Source organism: Hemiscyllium ocellatum, chromosome 18, assembly GCF_020745735.1.
Source record: "Hemiscyllium ocellatum isolate sHemOce1 chromosome 18, sHemOce1.pat.X.cur, whole genome shotgun sequence".
Lineage (NCBI taxonomy): Eukaryota > Metazoa > Chordata > Chondrichthyes > Orectolobiformes > Hemiscylliidae > Hemiscyllium > Hemiscyllium ocellatum.
In genome coordinates this window covers 19068492-19095225 of record NC_083418.1, presented here as the reverse complement: position 1 = coordinate 19095225, position 26734 = coordinate 19068492, and the positions used below count along the sequence as shown (strand labels likewise).

The window sequence follows — 26734 nt, the reverse complement described above, 5'->3', positions numbered from 1 at the left end:
CATCTGTCAAGAAATTCCAGGACTTTGACCCAACGACTGAAGGAATGGTGACATAGTTCTAAGACAGGGTGGCTTGAATGGAATTTTGCAGATGTGGTGCACTTATGCTTGCTGTTCATATCCTTCAGTCTGAAAGGCACTGTCAATAATGGGAAATATCTTTACATAATCTTTTTCTGTAGCTTAACCATGGAGCCCAGGTAGAATTCCGATAGATTCATGCCATGTTCCCTCATAAGCCAAAATATCCTTCACAACATGTAGAATTATACCAGGTGAATTAATACTGAACAGCCTGCTTAAGATTGACAGGAGACCCTCACTGGATTTTCTTCACTGGAAAGTTTGTGTTGTACAAATGATGGTCTTAATTCTTCAATCGCGTTAAAGCCAATCCATTTTGAAGAAATATGAGTTATAGCAGAACCAACTAATGTAATAAAAAAAGGCAAATTTATTCACATGGATAGCGCCTACAGGCATGGAATGCAAAAGCAATGAAGTAAATTTGAATTAGTTCAAAAAATTGGGATGCAGTTGGGAAGGTAATGAAGTTTTAAGAATCACATTAAAGGAAAATCAACAGAACAAATTCACTTGAATGTTACTGGGGATGATGGGTTACAGTAATGGGAAGACTTTAAACTGTTCTCTTGGATCTGAGTATTGACATGCCAGAGTGCTTCAAGATTAAGAAGGGTTATTATCAGGCAAACGTTGATAGCTTATTTTTACTGGACTGTAACAAGAAGAACATCTTTTGAAATCATAGAGAATAAAATTAAATAGGAGTTTAGAAAACCAATCTTTATAGAGGGCAGTTAGAATATAGACTTTTTCCACAAAAGAAAATCCTTTAAAAAGGTAAAAGGAATGATCAGTAGATTGGAATTAGGTCAGGTCATGTGCACAAAGCATTGGCATAGACTTGATAGCCCTAGTGATCCCCCAGATCTGCTCACACAATGGGGACATCCCTGCTTTTGGAGGACTTGGTCACGTTTCAGGACTTGATGCTCAAAGAACGGGTTCATAATGGGACCAAACAGGTTCCATACCTATCTATAAAATCTTCCAACATGTGCCAATGGTAGGCTGTAGATAAGAGGAAGAGATTCCTGGTCAGCCATATGATGGAAATTAAATTGGAGCCTTGACCATAACTCCTGAACATGACATGCAAATTAAAGTACATGTTCTCATTAGCATCTCAGACTCCTTATGGAGTAAGTTGACCGAACAACCAATTTGGATCAAACTGATGCCACCTACAGCACGGGGTTCAAGCTCTGTTCTGTCTGGTAGGATATGTCACCTTGCCCTAGCCGTGTGGTACTTGTGGTGCTGTGGGCTGGAGATGAATGAACTCCTCTGTCAATACTGCATCTCTCTGTAACTAACCAATTGTGTGAGACAGCTATCAGTTGCTGGGTTGTCACATTAGGGAATTCTGACAGAAACTAAAATTCTGAGCTCTGTTGCTAAATCTTTCAATGACAAAATATAATAAAAAACACTGAATTTTCAGAGACTTGACCAAGCACTCAATAATAATTAGCTATCATATTTTGTTCACCCATTACGAGTTCCAAAAGACTTGTATTGCAACACCCGATTCAAGTTCCTTTTATTTGATAATTATTTTTGATATATATAGCCATATCAGTGTAAAAAAAGTGGTGAAAAGAATGTTGTGTGTTTCAATTAGGATATATTGCACCTTAATTTCTAGACAGCATGGAAAGTAATTTCAGTCATTCCTGTTTCCGCACCATTGTTTTAATGTTCTGACATGATTGTGCCTCAGTATTTCAAAAAATATTGATATCTCTAATGAATAACAAATAACTTCAAGATAACCTTTAACAAAGATAATTCTGGGGATGTGAATGTCACTTGCACGGCTGGCATTTACTGGTCTTAGTTACCTTGAAGTGATGGCCAGAGCACCCGGAGGAAACCCACATTGGTCCAGTACAAACCACATTTCACTCTGTCACTTCAGAGGACAGTTAAGAAAGTCATCCATTGTCAGGGACCTGCAGCCAAATGTAGGTTTTTGTTTTCTAGAAGATGAGCAAACCAATGAATTTTTATAGCAATGTTGTCTCTTTTATTGATACCATGTTTTTATTTCCATAATATTTGACCCAATTTCAAAATTTGCAAACTGCCTTGTTGGGATTGGAACGCTCAGCCTGTGATGATCATTCAGAGTCTTCTCCAATCAAGTGGTAGGATTAATTTAAATTAACTGATAGTTGTTACTGGACTCAATTTGGAGTCATTTCAGCAGCACATTTCCACAAATCTACACTGTGGAGTACATTTGGAGTTGCAGTCATCCAGGTTTTGTCAGTGTTATGGAAGAAACAGATGACCAATCCACACATACCTTGCAAACAATAATGATTTTCACACTGAATTGTTAACAAATTATGACATATCTGATACAAGTGCAGACCAATTATTTTTAGGTCATAACCAGGGAACAACTCCAGCATTTATTATATTTAACAATCAGCTCCTTAATTGCTTGGTAGTACAGAACTTGATTATAGCTGAAGTAAGGAGACATGATGTTGAAGGTTTTATGACTTGCACCTAGCAACAATTAACATTGCACAAGCAGTATCTCCACCGTCAGGATACTGCCTTTACAAAGCTGAGTTACAAAACTCAGAAAGCGGGTCCTACATTAAATGTTAGTCCCCAACTGACTAACATGACTCAATAATCACGCATGAGAAAAATTACACTAACAATTCATGTGGTTTATCAGTTAGGTTTGCAATGCAGCTCATTTGCATTTCTAAAAGATCATAAATTTAGAAGGCATTACCTCTGTAAACAAAAACATGTCTGGGTCTTGCACCTTTACAAAATGCATGGGGTCACTTCTTTCTGGGACATTCCATATGGATCAGAATCCATTTACCAATCAATTAGTACCCCCTTTTGTCTGAATCAGTGTGAATTATTGCTTGCTTTGGTACTTGACCTTCTTGCATTCACCCTGACAGCTGGCCTCATTCGGCTAAGTTAGCTACTTGTGATTGTTTTGCAACATTTTACTTTGACACTCTTGGCTATTAACATTTATAACTACACAAGGAAATTGAAGTGGAATGGTATAGTTTTGATAAACCCTACTAACACCATTCCGAATCTGTTCTTTTGCATGCTCATTATTAAGCACAATGCTTAAATTTTTAAAATAGATTTTAAGTAAATCCATTAGAAAAAAAAGTGTTTTACATACTTTTTTTAAAAAAAATGATTTGAGTAGTTTCACTTGCAAAGTGATTAATGGGAGTTGAGTGCAAAGATACAACTTCCAGGATCTTTACTGTCATGTCTATCCAGACATGGGTAGCTTTAGGCAAACAAACGAGTCATACGCTGTGAAATTGATCTAAAAATGTAACATTCCATATTCACAAATGCATTTTAATACAAAGTCAGATACACTAACAAAGACAATGGTATTGAAGTTCAACTGCCAGTTGATATCTCTATAATCTCAGCAACAGTATTAAATCCAATATCCTCCTCAATAACCACAGCATTGTTGGCCAATTTCTCCTGCTCTACAACAACACCTCTGGTAGTAACTCGTTCTCCATAATCCTCAGTGTCTGGAATAATTATTTCTATTATATCTTCATTGAAAGGTTGCTGACTTCCTACCAAAGCCTGTGCAACGACATCTTGAGAAGGATCACCATCCACTCCTTCAGTGCTATTCACTTGCTGGAATGTAACAGTGGATTCACCAGAGTTCTGTTTTTCAGAACTTGGCATTGCATTCTCCTTGTGTTCTGTATTTGGGACTTCCACCATTTCAAAGGTGTGCACATAAAGGTTTAAAACAACACTTTCATTTCCACTCGAATCAACAGTCTCTTGGTTGACGGTGCTTAAACCATCCTTTTTAACCTGCTTTGCAGTCAAAGCAGTAGTTTTGCCTTCGGAGCTTTCTTTTTCCAAAGAGGCAATAGCTTCTGCAACTTCTCCTAAACTCTGTGCATCGCTTTTCTTGTGGGTCGCCCTGTGCCTCTTTAAGCTTTGGGTCATGGTGTACCCCTTTCCACATACATCGCATTTAAATGGTTTCTCAGTCAAGTGGATTCTCTGGTGCCTGCGAAGCTTAGTAGCAAGGGTATATGCCTTTCCACATTCGTTACACTTAAAGGGTCTCTCACCTGTATGCAGGCGCTCGTGTGCTCTGAAAGTGTGTGGATCTCTCAATGTTTTTCCACATATTGTACAGAGATAAACCTCCCCAGTGTGAGAAATCCGGTGCCTCCGCAACTCAGGCAACTGAGAGAAGAACTCTCCGCAGTCTTCACATTTATACGGTTTCTCCCCAGTGTGGATGCGTTGGTGGCCCCGAAGATTGCCAATCTGCCTGAAGGCTTTGCCACAGTATGTGCAAGTGAATGGTTTTTCACCTGTGTGTAGCCTCATGTGGTTCTTCAGTGAGCCTGGGTTGGCCAGTTCCTTGTCGCACACACTGCAGCGGCAGGCTTTTGGGTTACCGAGGTTCATGGCCTTCAGGCGGTGGAGCTTCTTGTGAATCCGGAGGGATGGAGGCCTGGCAAATGCCTTTCCACATTCATTGCACACAAACGGGCGTTCCCCTGAATGCACCCGCTCATGTTCTCGGAGATCCCGCTTCAATGCGTAGGCCTTGTCGCACTGTTGACATTTGAATGGCCGCTCGCCTCTGTGTAGCATCTGGTGGGCTTTTCAAACAAAAGGGGGGTTAACAAAAGAAAAACAAGCAGACAGTGCAGAATAATCTAGCAAAACATGCAGGTCAGTCATTTCTTGGTCACAACTGTTGTGATTAATGTATCTTACCCTAAGGAAATAGGAGCATGACTTTGGTTTACTTTAGCCCTCAATTTTCCTTTAACTGATTCATTACCTTCTGCGGGGAAATATTGTGCTTCAGCACATTGGGAGGTGCAGTAGGGTGCTGCTTAAGCTCTACAATGGTGGGAAAAATCTTCTTTGGGGCATGGTGTGTGTTCATGTCATGGCTACATCAACTATGCCAAAGTGCTGATACATTTTACAGTGAGCTGTGCTGCTCACCATGTAACCTGTGAGAAATGCATGCTACCTGCTGTTCACAAGGGATAAAAGACTACCAGCCGATTATCCATCAGCTGCCTTCACAAGCAGCCTGATTCAGATGGAAAGTGTCAGTCATGCAAAAGGATTGCTGGATTCGAATCAAGCAAATCCAAATGGCTGCTTATGAAATAATATCCTTGGTGAATTCTGTACATCATCTCATTTGACACAGAATTAATTACAATACGACACTGAAATGCACAAAGAAGTATTTTTAAAATACTTTCAGTCAGCATCAATAAATAATACTTTCCTATGTAAAACTAGAAGCATTTCCTTGCTTTTCCTTCATAAAGTTCACTGGTCTACCATAACAGATAACACAGAGAATACAATGCATTAAAAAAAAGTGCACAGAGTTTAACTCCCTATCTGGTTGAAAACTACCACAGTAATTTTGGGAAGACCCTCCCATTTACCTCTGAAACTCTCCTCCGAGCTGTAGCTCTTCCCGCATTCATTGCACAGGTAAGGTTTGTGTCCAGTATGAGTGAACCGATGTTTCTTCAGATGGCACAACTGGATGAAACCCTTTCCACAGTCGTCACACCTGTACCTCCTCTCACTGGGGTCGATCTGGGAACTGTCACGCCTGCAGAACTTTCGCCTGCTCCCAGATTTAGCCTTCGGCTTACGTTTGCCAACAGCTCGATGCGGTTCTCCATTTTCAGCAGGAAGCTTGAGCCCCTCTACCTCTTGGTGTGGTGTGACCAAAGCACCATCAGATTTCTCTTTTGCTCCATGACTCCCTGGAGATTTAGCTTCGGTGTTTTGAGTGCAGCATTTCTCTTTTGCTTCAAGAATTTCCTGTTTGTCTCTCAACATTGTTTTCTTTCCCTTGCCTTGTTTTGGTAGCTGCTGGTTCAGCAATTGTGAATGGAGTCCAGTTTGTACCGTTTGAACTTTCCCAGCTGCATGGAGTCCAAGGGCCTTGCTACACATTGATGACCTCAAGGTCCTCTCGCCAAGTCCACGCTGATTAATTTTCTTTCGTCTTTTGGACTTAATTTCTTCAATATCTTGTATCAATTTGTCATTTCCAGGGTCATGCTGTTTCTTAGTATTATTACCCTGTTTGGAGAGAGGGGCTGGGGACTGCACGTTTTCACCATTAGTGGCCCCATTTAATTTTGATTGTCGTCTCAAAGCAACCCAGCTCACTCTGTTCTCTGATGAGGTGTTCTGTGCTTTATGTTTGATCTGAAGCCGCTGTGATCTCTTTACTGGCTGATCTGTTTTCACTATGTTCTTGGTCCCTGGCTGCTTTTCAGCTATTGGTGACTTGGTGCATAATGGCATAGACAGAGGAGACTCAGTTGGCACATCAGATGTACTATCCTTGGACTCTTCATTCAGGACATCTGTTAACGAAGAGTCACAGCATTCAACATACAAACATGTCAGAATGTAATGATCGGAGATCACCTAGCTAACTCAAGCAAAAAGTTATAAAGTAACAAACATCTCTACAGTAACTCTAGACTGAAGCTATTATCTAAGCATAATTAAAGTGGAAGTATACTCAAATATTGATGCACAACACAATGTGTGAAGCTGAAATCAGCTGTTTTATGTTAACTTATTCTTAGCGACAGTCATTTTTTAAAATAGTGCCTAGAGACACTGTCAGAACACATTTGTATAAGCTGAATATCTTGAAGATTAATTGACCATATCTGGACATCTCCATTCATGGGTTCACATAGCAAAGATGTGACTTTTAAAAGTAGACATTGAACATTCATCTGCTGGGTTTGATGATACCAAATGTGTTATTCTACTTGGCTGAGGAAGAGACTGTTTCCTTTCTAGCAGGAATGGAATACAAGTATAAGTATAAGCATTAACCCCTTCAACCCTATCCAGTCAATTAAATCAAATCATGACTCTCTGTACATCAGCTCCATTATCAATTTTTGATCCATATCCCTTGATAACTTTTATCCATCAAGAATGTATTGACACTAGTCTTGAAAGTTACAACTGACCCAGTAACCAAGGTTTCTTTTTCAGGACAGAGTTCCAGATTTTGACCAGCTCCTGACTTCTATGCTGATTTGTCTGGCTCTAGTTTTAATATTACGCTCTGGAATCCTCCACTAGAAGAAATGGTTCTTTATGTTGGCCGAATTGAATCCTGCCATCATTTTAAACACCTCAGATGAATTATTCCTCTAACTTCTGAACTCAATCAAATAAACCCAAACTTAAGCAACCAGTCCCCATTATTTAATCCTTGAAAAAAAATGGCAAAACCAGAGACTGAGATTTACTTACTAAGAGTGGTTGAACTAGAGACTGTGTCCTATCTAGAGGGGGAAGAAAAACAAAACAACTTCTTATTCACTGGGAGTGACAGAAACAGAGAATTTATTCTATCTACAGGGAATGGAAGAACACTGCAACTCAATGACCAGAAGAGTGGTGGAAACAGACAGCATGTTCAATTGACAAGGAGTGAATGAACCAAACACTATGGTTCAATGTAGCATGTATACAGTCACATGGGCCAGTCCCTGCAGAAGTACTCCAAAGTAAACAACACCAGTATCTACCTCACAGTAAACTTTAATTCAAAATAGCAGCATCCACATGGAAATATGAATGATAATTCCACATTGTATCCAAGTGGAACTTCAGAAACAAAATGAACTCCCTCTTTGTTGAATTACGGAAACCATCATGCATGGTTTTTACAATAAAAAGTTTGAAAACAGATTGCATACCACATTTACCAGTGTGAACTTTGACTGTCTCCTTATCCGTATGTGAATCTTTTCCTTCACACATGACTTTAACTTGATTCTCCTCTGGCCATAATAGAAGTTCTTGACCCAGTTCAATAGTTTTAGAAACCCTGTAGTAGATTTTTCCATAAAACTGGAAAATGACTGCATTGCTTTCTTCTTTTGTTTTCGCCTTGTTTGCATATCTGAGGAAAAAAATCAAGTTTATCAGCAAACTTTAATTAATGCCAGGTTTCTGTAGACACTAACAGTTGTCCATTTGAACAACTCACAGCTTCGATTACTGAACTATGTGTAATATTTGATTCTAAATACCCACACTACTCTCACGTATACCCTGATTCTTACACAAAGCAGAAGCATACAGACATCTTTGAAGTGCAGGAAGGATGAGGCGGGGTGAGATTGGACAGAGGAATGTGGTCTGAAGAGAAATAAGGCATTTTATAATAAAATATTAAAGTAATTTCACAGTTTATAACACCTTCTGAGTAGATTCAGACTATGCTAATTCTCCAGTATCCTCTAATACATCTGAACCTTTGACATCATCTAGAATTAGTTCATATGTAATTCATTTGAGATTTGTTTACAGTGAAACATGTAGATTTGAGAGAGTAAATCAGCAAATATTTCAGCAGAAAAGAATAAATCATCAGTTTACGAGAAAAGTCATGCAGTGAATGGTACTGAAGTCCCTTTTTAAATTTGAATTACTAAAAGTATATTAAAATACTAGAATGATGTTATTCAAAAGATGACCAGGTGGTCACAAACAAGCGTCGGGAGTGACAAACAGTCAATTTGACCATTTCAGGACTTCCTCAGGTTGATTTTATCTTACAAGCTCCATGCATCTTAAGTTGTTTATCCTTGCATTCTCTCTCAAAAGGAATTATTTCCAATGCACAATGCATAGGTGGGCTAGTTAAGTTAAAAATGTTTGAAATAAAAGTTTGCTCTATCACTTCACTGAGCAGCCAGACTAAAAAATGTGACTGTACTGGCTTCTCATTTTTGTGAGGGAAAAATAATTAAGGAAAAAGAATCAAGTAGCCTTTTGCAGCTTCATTGCACCTTGGAACCATCAACAATAATCATGGGAGGACCCAGGCTTTAGATTCTGTGTGATCATGCTAAAAGGCTGGTGTAGGCTGTTACAAAGTCGCAAGAGTGTATAGTCATTTCAAGACAAAGTGCATTTCTGAGTTGAGAGATTGTGACAGCACGTGTCTGTGAAAGGCTGTTCCAAAACAGATACATGTAATAATTGACTGTTAAAAGCATACCGGAGTTTTGGTTGCTGTTGACACAATTGAAACGTAACCAATTATTTTAAATTAGGTTACCAAAAAACAATGGAATTTGATTTTATTGTATTGACAACATTGGACCAATGAGAGGGTATGATGTTAGACATGTAATAAGGAAGGGCATTTTGAAAATTAGAGCTGGAAGAGTTCAGCAGGTTAGGCAGCATCCGAGGAGCAGGGGAATTGACGCTTTGTGCATAGGGGATGCCGATTCTCCTGCTCCTTGAATGCTGCCCAACTTGCCGTGCTCTTCCAGCTCCACATTTTTCAACTCTGATCTCCAGCATCAGCAGTCCTCACTTCTCTCATTTTGAAAATTAGGGAGAGCAATGGCCATTGAGCACGAGAGCACAAGTCATCTGAAAATAGCTCTCAAAAGTAAATCAAAAGTAAATCTCTCAGAAAGTACTATCAATCAAAAGTATTTTTTCCAAGTGAAAGTAGTAAAAAGCAAGAAGCGGCCCAGCATTTTGGGTAATCCAAGATGGAGGTTGGGAAAAAACTGTGGCTGTAAGAGCTGCTCCTTTTTTGAGGTATTTTAGGTGTTGGAGGTGATAGCCTCGAATTCCAGGAGCAGCAATTACTGTTTTATATGCTGTTGCAGTATGTTTGCACTTTGGGGAGTAAAATATCAAAACCATGGCACTTTTAAAAAAAAAAAGGAGGAAGGGAACAAAGACAATGGCCACATGATTAGTGAGTGAGTAAGAGAGCGAGAGAGCCCTACACTGCTGTCTGACACAGCAGTGAAACTGCACAGCTGTTTGAGTTCGAGTTCAAGTATTTCTGGACATTAGACTGCATCTAAGAAAAATTAAAAAAACAGCAAAATTCACACCTGACCTTGGAGGAACTTATGTAGGAGAGCTCATAGCCCAGGAGCAGATAAGTGTATGGAATTTAAGTGTAACCTTGCTGTATTTTCTTAATAGTGAGTAGAGTGGGTTATTTTTGGCTATATGTTTTATTGAGATCTGTCTCTTGATTAAAATTTAAAACTATAAAACATATGTACTAAGTTAGCCTGGAGCAATTATTTTTAAGAGTAATAAGACTGTGATATTTTCTGTAGATTAAGGTGCAAAGATGGCCTTTAGGAGAGTGATGTGCTCTTCCTGATGTGGGAGATTATGATTATGTCAGCAGTAAGTGTGTTTGGTTGCAAATCCTATCAGTTTGCATGAATTGGTTGGAGCGCAGTTACAGGCAATGAGAAATTTACAGGAGCTAGGGGATGTGATGGATGGCAGTTATAGGAAGGGAAAAAAAACCACAGATGGGTTACCACGAGGAAAGTTAGGAGAGGGAGGCAGATAGCTACAGGAGACTCCTGCACTATCTCCATTTCAAATGAGTATGTTGTTTTGGAAAATGTAGGGGGTGATGGACTCTCAGGGGAATGTAGCACAAACAGGCAAGATCTTGGACTGAGACTGTGTCTAATGTAATGAGGGGTACGTCAGGTTCCAGGCAATCAATGGTGATTAGAGACTCTCTAGTCAGAGGCACTGCAGACATTTCTGCAGCCAACAGTGAGATATCAGAATGGTGTGTTGCCTTCCTGGTGCCAGGATCAAGGCTAGCTCAGACAGAATGCAAAATATTCTCAAAGGGGAGTGGGATCGACAGGAGGCAGTTGTACACCTTGGCAGAAAGAGGAGCATAGAGCAGATGAATGTGTGGTTGAGGAGCTGGTTGAGGGGAGAAGGGTTAACATTTTTAGATCATTAGAATCCCTTCTGGGGTAGAAGTAACCTGTATAAAAAGGATGGATTGCACCTGAACAGGAAGGTGCTCATATATATCGGCAGGGAGATTTGCAAGAGCTGCTCGGGAGGATTTAAACTAGTAAGGTGGAGGAGTGGGACCCAGAGGATAGTGAGGAAAAAGATCAGTTGGAGACTGGTACAGTTGGGAAAAGGAGCAAGTCAAACAGTCAGGGCAGGCAGGAACAAAGCAGGGAACAATGTAAATTAAACTGCATTTATTTCAATGCAAGAGGCCTAACAGAGAAGGCAGATGAACTCAGGGCATGGTTAGGAACATGGGACTGGGATATCCGAACAATTAGAGATGTGGCTCAGAAATGGAAGGACTGGCAGTGTAATATTCCAGGATATAAATATTATAAGGATAGAAATGGGGGCAAGAGAGGACGGGGGAATGGCATTTTTGATAAGGGATAACATTACGGCTGTACTTAGGGAGAATATTCCTAGGAATACAACCAGGGAGTTATTTGAGTGAAACTGAGAAATAGGAAAAGGGATGATTATCTTATTTGGATTGTATTACAGATCCCCCAATAATCAGCAGGAAATTGAGAAACAAATTTGCAAGATCTCCATTATCTGTAAAAATAATATGTTGGTAATGGTAGGGAATTTTAACTTTCCAAACATAGATTGGGACTGCCATAGTATTAAGGGTTTAGATGGAGAGGAATTTGTGGAGTGTTTACAAGAAAATTTTCTCATTCAGTCTGTAGACGTATCTACTAGAGAAGGTGCAAAACTTGACCTACTCTTGGCAAGTAAGGCTGGACAAGTGACTGAGGTGTCAGTGGGGGAGTGCTATGGGGCCAGTGACCATAATTCTATTAATTTTAAAATAGTGATGGAAAAGGATAGACAGGATTTAAAAGTTACATTTCTAAATTGGAGGAAGGCCAATTTTGATGGTATTAGGCAAGAACTTCCAAAAGTTGACTGGGGGCAGATTTTTACAGGTAAAGGAATGGCTGTAAAATGAGAAGCCTTCAAAAATGAGATAACGCAAGTCCAGAGACATTATGTTCCTGTTAAGGTGAAAGGCAAGGCTGGTAAGTGTAGGGAATGCTGGATGATTAGAGAAATTGAGGGTTTGGTCAAAAAAAGACAAAAACTGCAGTGGAGGGCTGAACAGTTCACGGCACTGTGACAGTGAGAAAGGGACTCACTGAGTGCATGGCTGAGGAAGGCAATGAAAAAGGAGTAAGCATATGTCAGGTATAGATAGCAGAGATCGAGTGAATCCTTAGAAGAGTATAAAGGCAGTAGGAATACACTTAAGAGGGAAATCGGAGTGGGGGGCAAAAAGGGGACATGAGATAGATTTTGCAAATAGGGTTAAGGAGAATCCAAAGGGATTTTACATATACATTAAGGGCTTTCTTGGGAGAGAATAGGGCCCCTCTAAGATCAGCAAGGCAGCCTATGTGTGGAACTTCAGGTGGTTGGGGAAGATACCAAGCAAGTATTTTACATCAGTGTTTACTGTGGAGAAGGACATGGAAGATACAGAATGTGGGGAAATAGATGGTGACATCTTGAAGAATGCCCATATTACAGAGGAGGTGGTGCTAGAGGTGTGAAAAGTTGATAAAGCCCCGAAGACCTGATCAGGTGTACCTTGGAACTCTGTGGGAAGCTAGGAAAGTGATTGCTGGGCCCCTTGCTGAGATATTTAGATCAACGATAGGTGGGATGCCAGAAGACTGGAGGCTGGCTAACGTGGTGCCACTATTTAAGTAAGGTGGTAAGGACAAGCCAGGAACTATAGACTGGTGACCCTGACATCGGTGGTGGGCAAGCTGTTAGGGGGAATCCGGAGACAGTATTTACATGTATTTGCATAGGCAAGGACTTATTATGAGTAGTCAACATGGCCTTTGTGTGTGAGAAATTAAGTACAGGGTATCACTAACTTGATGGAGCTTTTTGAAGAAGTAACAAAGAGGATTGATGAGGGCAGAGGAAATGACATCACAAACCCAAAGAAACCCAAACGTATAAATAGAAAGCAGAAAACATCAGCAGTGATTTGTCCAAAGGCTCACTGAAGATGTTACCTAGTATGGTGATGAAATGTCTGAAAATGAACCTTCCAGTTCAGCAAGCAAATCTACATCCAGAACTATAGTCAAATATCACACAACACCAGGTTATAGTCCAACAGGTTTAATTGGAAGCACACTAGCTTTCGGAGCGACGCTCCTTCATCAGGTGATAGTGGAGGGCTCGATCGTAACAGAATTTATAGCAAAAATTTGCAGTGTGATGTAACTGAAATTATACATTGAAAAACTGATTGTCTGTTAAGCCTTTCATCTGTTAGAATACAGTGACAGTTTCACTTCTTTCATGTGTAAATCACAAAACCTTTTTTTTAAAAAGTTGCATTCTCGGGTTAGCTGTTAACAATGGTGATAGCTAGACAATATGTTGAAGGCGTTAACCCCCTGTGTTCTCTGTCTATGACCTGATGTTTAGATTGATTCTAATCTAAAAAGTGAGATAACAGAGTTTTACATAAATTCATGCAGTTTTTGAGCTCAGAGTTCTACATGAATGTATGTAGTTTTTGATCAAAGTGCAATGTAACTCTGCAAGTACAAATTCACCACACAAAATATATGTGTGCATGTGGGTCTTTGTCTGTGTGTGTGTGTGTCTGTCTGTCTGGGGTGGGGGTAGTGAGTGTGATAAAGTGTGTGTACCTGTGTCCGCACGCGCGCGCGCGTGTGTGTGTAATGCAATGGTGATCACCTGTAGTGTGACATGAACCAAAGGTCCCATTACATGTCACATTACAGGTGATCACCATTGCACTACACACACACATACACTCCCACATGCACCCTTCACAGACTTAAGACACTCTGCACTCACTACACACACAGACACACACACACACACACACACACACACACACACACACACAGACACACACAGACAAAGACCCACAACAGACAAAGAAATGATTTCTACAGATAAAATCATTGGAAGTTCCCATTGTTAGAAGAGTGCTCAAACTAGAAACGATTACTCTGTTGAATGCTTTCAGGTTTGAGGTAGTGACTCAGTGTACTGGATAAGATGTCAACATACATATTACACCAAGATCAAGTGTGACCCTCTTAAGACCTTTACAGGACTTTCATATTTCAATCCTCAACAATTAGCAACACAATTAGCATTCAGGATAATGCAAAATGTAACAACAATGATTCTCTAACAATGTGTCTGAGCATATTACATGCATACATAAAGACTATATTACCTCATCCAATTTGAGAATGATTGGTTGACCCTCTGTAATTCTGGTAATTCTACTTTGTCACCATTTTCTCTAAACTGTGGTAATGAAGATAAGTCAGTCAGTCAGTCATAGTGGATGCAAGAATGAAAACACCCAGATTAATTGTATATTCACAGTCAATAGACAATAGGTGTAGGAATAGGCCGTTCTGCCCTTCGAGCCAGCACCACCATTCAGTATCCTGTTCCTGCCTTATCCCCATAACCTTTGATTCCACTATCCTTAAGAGCTCTATCCAACTCTTTCTTGAAAGTATCCAGAGACTGGTCTCCACCGCCTTCTGGGGCACAGGTTATCACACAAAGTCTAGTTGCCTGGCACTTACACCGTACTGCATCTTTGTGCATCTTATTTCAATAGGGATGTTAACATTATTTATATAATTCAGGTTTGTTAAGTCAGAAACATGTGATTATTTAATAAAGGCCATAATTAAAACTAATATTTCTCCCAAATACATGCTACAAATCCAACCCATTTCAGCTATATTCATTTGTTAACAAAACATCATATATAAGAACACCTTTACAACATAGAAGCTACTGCTGGATATCCATCCTAATTTTGCTCACTTGAATGGAACTAATCTTGCAAAATACTAACAAACTAATGTTAGGATGCAGTAGACCAGGAGTCACAAAAATCACTTCTGCCGAACAGTTTTTGTGGTTTTCTCTACATCTCAATTTGCTCATCACTGTCAGACAGGACCTAGTATCTGATGTGAGATGGGTGGTTATGAATTTGACAAGTAATTTCTTCATTTGAACTTACTGCAACAACTTGGCAAGTCTTAAAACTGTGGTATCCATGTTAAACACCAAGGACTCCGAGTGAATCCTTAGAAGAGTATAAAGGCAGTAGGAGTATACTTAAGAGGGAAATCAGAAGGGCAAAAATAGAACATGGGATAGCTTTGGTAAATAGGGTTAAGGAGAATCCAAAAGGGATTTTACAAATACAAATACATTAAGGACAAAAGGATAAATAGGAACCCCTCAAAGATCAGCAAGGCAGCCTAATGTATGGAACCGCAGGAGATGGGGGAGATACTAAATGAATATTTTGCATCCATGTTTACTGTGGTGAAGGATATGAAAGATAGAGAATGTGAGAAAATAGACATTGACATCTTGAAAAATGTCCATATCACAGGAGGAGGTGCTGGATGTCTTGAAATAATGGTGGATAAATCCCCAGGACCTGATCAGGTGTACCCTAGAACTCTGTTAGAAGCTAGCGAAGTGATTACTGGGCCCCTTGATGAGCAGAAGACTAGAGATTGTCTAACATGGTGCCACTATTTAAAGGACAAGCCAGGGAATTATAGACTGGTGAGCCTGATGTCAGTGGTGGGTAAGTTGTTAGATGGAATCCTGAGGGACAGGATTTACATGTGTTTGGAAAGGCAAGGACTGATTAGGGACAGTCAACGTGGCTTTGTGTGTAGGAAATCATGTCTCACAAATTTGATTGAGTTTTTTTTGAAGTTGTAATGAAGTGCATTGATGAGGGCAGAGTGGTGGACTTCAGTATGGCATTCGACAAGGTTCCTCACGGTAGACTGGTTAGGTCACATGGAATACAGGGAGAACTAGCCATTTCTATACAGAACTGGCTCGAAGTTAGAAGACAGAGGGTGGTGGTGGAGAGTTGCTTTTCATATTGGAGGCCTGTGACCAGTAGTGTGCTACAAGGATCGGTGCTGGGTCCACTGCTTTTCATCATTATATAAATGATTTGGATGTGAACATAGGAGGTATAGTCAGTAGGTTTGCAGATGACACCAAAATTGGAGGTAGAGTGGACAGTGAGTTACATCAGAGTAATCAGATGGGCCAATGGGCTGAGGAGTGGCAGATGGAGTTTAATTGAAATAAATATGAGGTGCTGCATTTTGGAAAGGCAAATCAGGGCAGGACTTATACACTTAGCACTAAGGTCCTGGGGAGTTTTGCTGAACAAAGAGACCTTGGAGTGCAGATTCATAGTTCTAGGTGGGAAATTTTTCGGGTGGGTTTAAACTAGCTCAGCAAGGGGCTGGGAACCTGAGGAGTAGTTGCAGTGCACAGGAGGATGTGAGTAGGGAGGACATGGACAGGATTTCACGGTCACAGGAATGTGCTGGTGACAGCAAGCTGGTTTGAAGTGTGTTTACTTCAATGTCAGAAGTATCCGAAATAAGGTAGGTGAGCTTGCAGCATGGATAGGTACCTGGGACTTCGATGTTGTGGCCATTTCGGAGACATGGATAGAGCAGGGTGAGGAATGGATGTTGTAGGTTCCAGGGTTTGGATCTTTCATTAAGAACAGGCAAGGTGGTAAAATAGGGAAGGTGTGGCCTTGTTAGTCAAGGACAGTATAACAGTGGCTGAAAGAACATTTGATGAGGACTTGTCTACTGAAGTAGTACGGGCTGAGGTTAGAAATAGGAGTGGAGCAGTCACACTGCTTGGAATTTTTAAAATAGGTCTCCGGAGAGTTCCAGGGAGGTGGAGGAAAGGATTGGCAAAATAATTCTGGGTAGGAGTGAACAGGTTGGTCATTATGGGGGACTAACTTACCTAACATTGACTGGAAATGCTAATAACTATAGTACGTCAGATGGATCAATTTGTGTCCAATGCGTGCAGGAAGGTTTCCTGACACAGTATGTTGAAGAGCTGACAAGAGAGGAAGTCACACTGGATCTGGTGCTTGATAATTATCCAGGCCAGATGTTTGATTTAGTTGTAGGTGAGCACTTTGGACAGATTGACCATAATTCAGTTAGGTTTAGTTTAGCGATGGAAAGAGATAGGTACATGCCACAGGGAAAGAGTTATCAATGGGGCAAGGGCAATTAAAATGCGATTAGGCAAGAATTAGGATGCATAGAATGGGGTAGCAAAATGCAGGGGATGGGAACAATGGAAATGTGGAGCTGGTTTAAGGAACAGATATTGCATTTCCTTGATAGGTATGTCCCTGTCAGGCAGGGAGGAAGTGATAAGGTAAGGGAACCGTGGTTTACTACTGAAATTGAACCTCTTGTTAAGCAGAAGAAGGAGGCTTATGTGTTGATGAAACAAGATGGTTCAGATGAGGCAATGGAGAGTTACAGATTAGCTAGGAAGGATTTAAAGAGAGAGTTAAGAAGAGCAAAGAGAGGACATGAGCAGTCTTTAGCAGGTAGAATAAAGGAGAACCCTAAAGCTTTCTATAGGTATGTGAGGAATAAAAAGGATGATTAGGGTAGGAAAAGGGCCAGTTGAGTGTGGACCCTGTGGAGATCAGAGAGGTGCTAAACGAACATTTCTCATCGGTTTTCACTCAGGTAAAGAAGAACCTTGTAGAGGAGATTTGAGATATTAGACTAGAATGGATCGAAGTTAGTTACGAAGAAGTGTTATCAATTCTAGACGGAGCGAAAGTAGACGAGTCCCCTGGGCCAGATGGGATTTATCTGAGGATTCTCTGGGAAGCTAGGGAGGAGATGGCGGAGCCTTTGGCTTTGATCTTTGAGTCGTTATTGACTACAGATTTTGTACCAGAGGACAGGAGGATTGCAAATGTTGTGCCCTTGTTCAAGAAGGGCAGTAGAGATGACCCAGTAATTATAGACCAGTGAGCCCTACTTCTGTTGTGGGAAAGGTTTTGGAAAGGATAATAAGAGATAGGATTTATAAACAGCTAGCAAGTAACGATTTGATTTCAGATAGCCAACATGGTTTTGTCAAGGGCAGGTCGTTTCTCACAAACCTCATTGAGTTTTTTGAGAAGGTGACCAAGCATGTAGATGAGGGTAGGGCAGTTGATGTGGTGTACATGGAGCTCAGAAAAGCCTTTGATAAGGTTCCACATATTAGGCTCTTGGAGAAAAAGCAGAGGCAGGGGATTGAGGGTGATTTAGCAGTTTGTATTAGAAACTGGCTTTCTGAAAGAAGGCAACAAGTGGTGGTTGATACAAAATATTCAGCCTGGAGTCCGGTTACTAGTGGTGTGCCACAATTATCTGTTTTGGGACCACTGCTGTTTTCATTTCTACAAATGATTTAGATGCAGGCATAGATGGATGGGTTAATAAGATTGCAGGTGACATTAAAGTCAGTGGAGTAGTGAACAATGTAGAAGAAGGTTGCAGGGGGACTTGGATAAACTGCAGAATTGGCCTGAGAGTTGGGCAAATAGAGTTCAATGCAGCTAAATGTGAGGTGATTCACTTTGGGAAGAATAACAGGAAGCAGAGTACTGGATCAATGGAAAGATTCTAGGTAGTGTGGATGTGCACAGAGATCTTGGAATCCACGTACATAGATCCCTGAAAGTTGCCACCCAGGTTGATAGTGCTGTTAAGAAGGCATACAGTTTGTCAAGTGTCATTTGTAAAGGGACTGAGTTCCGGAGCTGCAATGTCATGTTGCAACTATACAAAACGCTAGAGTGGCCGCACTTGGAATATTGTGTACAGTTCTGGTCGCCCTATTATGGAAGGAAGTGGAAAAGGTGCAGTGGAGATTTACCAGGATGTTGCCTGGTCTGGAGGGAAGGTCTTATGAGGAAAAGCTGAGAGACATGGGTCTGTTCTCATTGGAAAGAAGGCGGCTAAAAGAGGATTCAATAGAGACATACAAGATGATCAGAGGATTAGATAGGGTAGACAGTGAAACTCTTCCTTAGGATGATGATGTCAGCTTGTACAAAGGGATATAATTAAAAATGTCAGAGGCAGGTTCTTTACTCAGAGAGTGGTAAGGGTGTGGAATGCCCTGCCTGCCAATGTAATGTAGTTAACTCAGTCACATTAGGGAGGTTTAAACAATCCTTGCATAAGCACATGGATAATTATACAATAGTGTAGGGGGATGGGCTTAGAATAGTTCACAGGTCGGTGCAACATTGAGGGCCGAAGGGCCTGTTCGGCGCTGTACTGTAGTATGTTCTATGTTCTTTGAAAGTGGAGTCTCACGTAGATAGGATAGTGAAGGTGGCATTTAGTGTACTTTCTTTTATTGGTCAGGGCACTATGAACAGGAGTTGGGAGGTCATGTAGCGGTTGTACAGGACATTGGTTAGGCCACTTTTGGAATATTGTGTGCATTTCTGGTCTCCCTCCTGTAGGAAGGATGCTGTGAAACTTGAAAGGGTTCAGAAAAGATTTACAAGTATGTTGCCAAAGTTGGAGGATTTGAGCTATAGGAGGAGGCTGAATAGACTGGGACCATTTTTCCTGGAGTGTTGGAGGCAGAGGGATGACCTTATAAAGGTTTATAAAATCGTGGGTAGGGTAAATAGACAAGGACCTTTCCCTGGGGTGGGGAGTCCATAACTAGAGGGTACAGGTTTAAGGTGAGGGGAAAAGATTTAAAAAGGAACCTCAGGGACAACTTTTTCAAGCAAAGGATGGTGTGTGTATGGAATGAGCTGTCAGAAGAAGTGGTGGAGACTGGTACAATTACAACATTTAAAAGTTATCTGAATGGTTACATGAATAGGAAGGGTTTAGAGGGATATAGGCCAAGTGCTGGCAAATGGGACTAGATTAATTTAGGATATCTGGTCGTTATGGATGAGTTGTACTGAAGGATCTGTTTCCATGCTGTACACCTCTATAACTCTAACATACTGACAATTACAATGGGATTTGATTCTGGATCATTATTTAAAAATAACTGCAAAGCACCTGCAAAAACAAGAAAGCAGCAAGGCAAAGACAATGATGTCAATGAACAATCGGCAATGAACAATATGCTGGAGAATGAAAGATCTCTACCTTAACTTAATGATTCATCATTCCTGAACTTTAAGTACCAATTTGGACTGATGAATGTTACGATTTATTATCCCCCATCTATAATGCAGTCTCTGGGAAGTAGAATTTACGAACATACTCTGTACCTCCTTTGAAATGAATGATGCTATTCCATTTACATCATCACATTCCAGTTTTCCTTCGAGAGGTCCAAAGAAAACACCTCTGGGAAGTGCCTTAGAAACACACCAGATACCCAGCTTTTGCTTCTGAATCTGGGAAGGCCCTGCTGCCAGACCAGGGGGGAGTGTGTAGAAGGCTCGGCAAGGTGACGCAAGTTCGACTGGTGTATCTTTTATAAAAGGTGGCAGGCCATGCACTGGACATGTATTTTCAAAGAGTTCCTGACATTCTTCACAGACTAAAGAAAAGGAAAAAAGAAACATTAAACTTAAGTGTTGTGTAAATTTTAAGACAAAAACCAAGATTAGTGCATAAAGCTCATCAAACTCAGTCTTGGTGCTAAAATGTCAAACATAGCTAGTTGCTAAGACACTTTATACTGATACTTGACTATACTGCCTTGAAAGACCAAGAATAATGAAAGTTGTGTAGTTTCCTGCCCACTAACTGATTACAGCATAACTGTGCATATATAACACAAAGCTCCAAAATGGAACAAACATGGAGAACACTATTTTAAATCTATTGTGATCATTATCTTTTGTGTAGCTCCAACCATGCAATGGCAGCATTGGTGAGGCTGTATACTGCTGCTGGATGATATCCTGGTTTCTTCTGCTCCATTTCCTCAACACAGTGAATGCTGAAAATAACTAAGAAACTGCATTGTCAATACTCATTTCCATTTGTTTTGAGTGCTTTATATAGTGCCTTGGGATGTTTCATTTGTGTTAAATGCATTAGAAGAATGCACAATGTTGTTGTAGTAGAGCTCAAATCTTGCAACGTAATCTCAAGTAATATTCATGTATGAGACATTCTATCACAGTTGCTTGAACACAGGCAAGAATGGGAACACTGGTTTATATTCCCTCTTAGCCTAGGGATACTGAGATATGCAATAGCAGTTTCAAGTGTTGCCTTACCAGAGATCTAGTAACTTCATACAAATTGTGAATTAGACACCATAATCCAAGTCAGTTATGACACAAGTGATAGTTTTTTCTTAAAAAAACACATACAAGAGTTGACTTACATAACTGCTGCTTGCAAACTGGTGGAATAAGGCCCTCTTCAGTTGGCCCCAGCTCCACACTTTCTTCATTTACTCGTGGCATTTTTTTGGGAACATACCTATAAAGGGAACTCCTGTTAGTTCAAAGCAAGTAAAATCAAACAGAACAAATCCTTCCTATATCATTCTCCCCAGCCCCCCTCCCTGAAACCTTAACTGAATCCTGCCCTAGTCATAATGAATCATATTTAGTGGATTCTAACTTCTGTCAAAGGAAACTACACTTGAATAAAAAAAGTTCAGCTCAAACCAAGCCCCCCTCATTAAATCACTGCAACGGATAAGAGTTAAACTGAGATTTTTTTTTAAAAAGTGGAGGACATGTCTGCTTCCTGGGTGGAAAATATCATAGTCCAACACACCAAGCATCATTCCTTACCCCTCACTTCTCACACAGCACAAGTTACTGGAAACCTATTATTGGAAGCAAAGAGGCTGCATGATGGAATTACCCAGAGTATATATGTTGTTATATATGGTCAACTGTATCTCTTCATACAGGTACCAAAAACAAATGAGTGAAAAAGAGGACAGTCTAATTTTATTTATTATTTCACAAGAATGGATATCACTGACAATGTCAGCAAAACTGCACTCAGACTGAGTGGACTTCCTTTACAATTTAGTGTCTTGACTCAAAGAAATCTGAGAAACTTGGTTCTAATGATGGATTTCAGTAATGTTCTACATGTAACATGGTAATACTGTGCTCACTTTAAATGCTATAAAATCCAACAGCAACTAAACTGTTTACATACAGCAACCCTCATAAACACAAAGTCATATGTATGACACATAATGTGAATATTTCAATCTGATTCTCTTCAAATGCAGTCAGGCATTTAAAATATGGGTGCAGTTTGCTATGGCCATCAAGCATACCAATACCCAAGAAGAAAGCTATGAATGTATCAGCTTAAAGACAATACGAGCTCCATATGGAATATAGGGATGGACCCTCGAGTCTGTCACCAAGTCTCTTTACAAAGGCAAGAGTAAAATTGGTGAGTTGCAGCTACCAGGTACAGCATGCACAAAAAGATAGAGAATGCAAGACACCCGAAGTGGGAGACGTACATAAAGAGATAAAGAGTACAGAAGAAAATGTTCGGCATCCAACTGGAGACAGTAAGTGGGGATAAAACAAAACAAGGATAGAAGACAAATAATTTCGGAGAGTTACCCAAGGGAAAAAAAAGGTTTTTAATTGTCTTCCAAGAGTAACACAGGAAATCATCGTTAAACATCGAATAGTTATTCAAATTCGACGGATATCCTATTAATCAAGATTAACATGGAGTCAATACACAAGTCTCGGTGAGACTGCAATCCTGCTCCTCTAGGAACAACAGGTTCTTTCTGTGTCTGTTCCTTATGCGGCCTGTGCCCCGCTGCTCGACCCGGACGATAGTTTAGTTTGACGATCGCAGCTGGTCTTCACCAATCTGACACTTCCCTCTTCCTCCCCCTCAGAGCGCGATCTGACCTGATTTGCTGTCAAAGGCGATAAGACTCCATCCCTAAACTGAATTCACCAACATCAACAGTCAAACCGCCTCGGGACTTCATATTTGTACGGACAAGATGGAACCGACCTTGCTATGGTTCCCTGCAACAACACTGGCGCATAAAAAACGTTCCGGCCCCTGCCCACTTCTATCCCAAGAACTGGCAAATGTGAAGTGCATTGATCACCTGGAATTAGCATTGATACACACTTTCTGCTTTATATCCTTGCTAAGGTTTAAACCAAAATAAATAACGGCACCAGTTATAATGAGGACTAGTTATCAGACAAATTATATCTTCATCATTTTCCACCATGTTTTGTTGCTAGTGAGTGACAATTTTGCTTCATTTTTTTAAAATCAGGGAAACTAATAAGTCACAAGGCCGGAATCTTGAATTGTATTTATATTCCTGGATGTAAAGAAGAGTGCTTATATTAATAATCCGAGATGAAAATTTGGAATTGTGTTCTGAGTTGAAAAAACAGGTTGACATGTGATATGTTCAACATTGGTCTAGAAAGAAACACTATTTCCTTGAAATCTACCTGTTATAATCTCAGTACTGATCATTGAAGAAAACAGCTCCCTAACTATCAATCTTTCTCTATGTCAAAGTCTTTTAGAATTCACCTTCTTTGATTCTGTATCTATTTTCAGTCTTTCTGAAGCCTTATCGCATCTTGCATTCTCATTTAGCATGTCAGCAAATGTAGACATGATTTCTACACAGCCACAGCACTAAAATGGCCTTAATATCAAAGTCACAAATGATGTCCTGTGTAACTGTGATCATGGACAACTATCCCTCCTCATTCGTATTGACTTACCTCCAGCATTTATGTGATTGAACACATCATCATTCTCCAAGAGATAAAGACAGATTAAGTGGGTGGATAACAAGATAGTAGATGGAGTGAAACTTTTGACTTTGGTAACAAGAATACAAAAGCAAATTACTTTTGTAAGGTGTGAAACTTGTAAATGTTAATGGTAAATGGAACTTGGGTGTCTTTGTACAAAGAACTCAAAAAGTGTGTATGCACATACAGAAAGTGAATGGCAAATTGACCTCTATTGCATAAGCTGAAAATGTGTTGCTGGAAAAGCGCATCAGGTCAGGCAGCATCCAAGCAGCAGGAGAGTCGACGTTTCGGGCATGAGCCCTTCTTCAGGAATCAGGAAGCCTGAAGAAGGGATCATGGCCGAAACGTCGACTCTCCTGTTCCTTGGATGCTACCTGACCTGCTGCGCTTTTCCAGCAAAACATTTTCAGCTCTGATCTCCAGCATCTGCAGTCCTCACTTTCTCCTCTATTGCATAAGGACTGGAGTACAAAAGCAAAGAAGTTTTGCTACAATTATCTCATGCTTTGGTGAAACCACAACTGGAGTACCATGTTCAGTTTTCATCTCAATATCTGAGGAAGATTATACTTGCACTGGAGGTGGTACAACAAAAGTTCCCTGGATTGGTTTATGGGATGAAAGATTTGGCATATGGAGAGGCTGAGTAAATTGGACCTGTACTGTCTAGAGTTTTGAAGAGTGAAAGTGGATCTCATTGAGACATTCAAATTTCATAATTCGCAATGAGAGATTGTTTCCAATGGTTGGGGAATCCAGAACCTGGGGATACAATTTTATGATAAGGAGCCAATTTATTTAGGTTGAGATGAGGAGAAAATTATTCATTCAAAAACCTTTGAAACTCTCTACTCCAGAGGGTTATAGATACTCTATCATTGAACATATTTAAGGCAGAGATGAACAGATTTTTTTTCAGAGAATCAGGGGAAATGGAAGAGTGGCAGGAAAACAATGTTAAGGCATGATCGTACAGAATAACAGGCAGGTTCAAGAGGCTGCGTGGTTTACATCTGTTCCTATTTAAAATATGCTATTTGGAGGAGTTCAAAATATAATTTCAGAAAGGTTGGAAGGTTCAGATTCAGAAGGAAACAACACATTAAGTACTGTGGAGAGGAATGGAAGTGGAAAATAGGGCGCATTTTGTAAGATGTAGGTGCACTGGGATTAAGTTGTATCATGATCTCCCATGAATTGTCCCCAGTAACTCCAATAAATTATCTCTGGTGCCTCCCCTGCTTTTCCCAATGTTCCCTGACTTACCTTTTGTTTCCCTCTCACTGGCCTCCAGCTCTCTTCCAACCTCCTCTGGTGATTCTCCTGAGACACATAACATCTTGTCACATAACGTCTCCAGCAACGGAATTCTGAGGTTTGACTTTTTATCTGCTCTAGTTTTCATTGTTTGTTGAACACTTCTCAAATGTTTTTTTGGCTATTTCACATAATTTGGTTAGTTTTTCTCAAAAACTTAGGTTGGAACTGTAGAACCAGGCTTTAGTTTATACGTTTTTTAAAACTAATTTAGGGAATCCCCCCAAGTCATACCTGTATATCAATCAAAAATGACTGAGTTCTGCGGACGGAAAACAGTAACAAGGTTATTCCTTTATCCGAATCATTCAGCCATTCTTGACAATAAGCTCTAATCTTTATCTTTAAAGCTTGAAGTCACCTTAGAAGTCACAGAATCCTAATGGCACAAAAGGAGGCCAATTGGCCCATCGTGCCTGCACTCGCTCTTCAAATGAGCTTCAAGATCTAGAGTCAACCTCCTGCTTTTTTCCCATATCCTTGCACACAACATATATTCAAAGAATCATCCAATGCCCTTTTGAATGTCTCAATTGACCCTGCCTCTGACACACTTTCAGGCAATGTGTTCCATACCCTCACTACTCGCTGAGTGAACAAGATTGTCTTATATCACCTTTGCTTCACTTTCAAATCCTACTTTAAATCTATACTTACTCATCTTGATCATTTGCAAGCAGAAACAGTTCTTCCATATCCACCTTATCCAGCACACTAAAGATTCTTAGACAGCACCTTCCAAAGCTGCAACCATTTCCATCTAGAAGGACAAGAGCAGCAGATACATGGGAGAGACACCACCAGCAGATACATCACCACCACCACCTCTCCAAGCCACTCACCATCATGACGTGGGAATATATTGCTGTTACTTCACTGTTGCAGAAGCAAAATCCTGAAATTCCCTCTCTGTTGGCACTATGAGTCAACCTACAGCAGGTAGACTGAAACAGTTCAAGAAGGCAGCTCACCACCACCTTTTCAAGGGCAACTAGAGATGGACAATAAATGCTGGCCCTGCCAGCAAGAGTCAAGTCCCACAAGTGAAGAAAAAAAATCATGACTTTGAAACCTCTCGATCTGATCTTCTCTTAGCCTTCTTCACTCCAAAGAGAATAGTCCCAACCTTTTCAATCTATCCTTATAACTGAAGTTTCTCATCTCTGGAACCATTCTTGTAAATGTCTTCTGAGCTCCTTCCATGTGTTTACATTCTTCCTAAATCATGACACGTAGAACTGAACACAACATTTCATCTAAAGTCTAACAAGGGTCTTATACAAGTTCAACATCAACATTTTTCCAATGCTCTTTGAGAATGTGGATAGATTTTTTTTAGATTTAGATTTTGTTGTCACGTGTACTTAAGTACAGGAGTACCGTGAAAAGTGCATAATGTCACCAAACATGGCGCCATCTTAGGTACCAAGGTACCTAGGTACAAAAAAACCGAAGTAAAATGTAGTAAGAGAAATGAGAGTTTTCACATTAAAAAGTTAAGCATTACTTCATAGAACAGGTCAAAAACTAAAGAAATAAAGAAAGGATAAGCTGAAGACCTGAAATATTTTATTCCCAAGCTTGAATTATTTATTTGAATATTTGTGATATAAAATTTGACCTTAATCTGATTGTATTTCTTTGACAATAATCCATACCCAATTAAAAAAAACTCATTTTTCTGCCACAATGTTCACCAAAGGCATTGCTTCAGGAAATCTTGTTGAAATATCTGAAATAGTTAAAAGGTACTGATTCTCAGTCTTGATG

General features: G+C 40.1%; 1 protein-coding gene across 5 annotated transcripts; it reads right to left on the bottom strand.

Annotated features, from left to right (window-relative positions):
* Nucleotides 1-1700: 1700 nt before the first annotated feature.
* Nucleotides 1701-22856, bottom strand: znf408 (zinc finger protein 408). 5 transcript variants are annotated; one of them, XM_060838729.1, is made up of 7 exons: nt 22760-22856; nt 21235-21332; nt 20162-20436; nt 14246-14319; nt 7872-8077; nt 5565-6506; nt 1701-4748 (listed from the first exon to the last, which is right to left on the bottom strand). In XM_060838729.1, exons 2-7 carry the CDS (start codon nt 21314-21316, stop codon nt 3496-3498), a joined length of 2832 nt encoding a protein of 943 aa, XP_060694712.1. In that variant the 5' UTR covers nt 21317-21332; nt 22760-22856; the 3' UTR covers nt 1701-3495. The 5 variants fall into 5 exon arrangements, with proteins under 5 accessions (XP_060694712.1, XP_060694714.1, XP_060694713.1 ...); XM_060838731.1 differs by having other exon boundaries at nt 7881-8077; XM_060838730.1 differs by lacking the exon at nt 22760-22856 and adding an exon at nt 22457-22546.
* Nucleotides 22857-26734: the final 3878 nt, after the last annotated feature.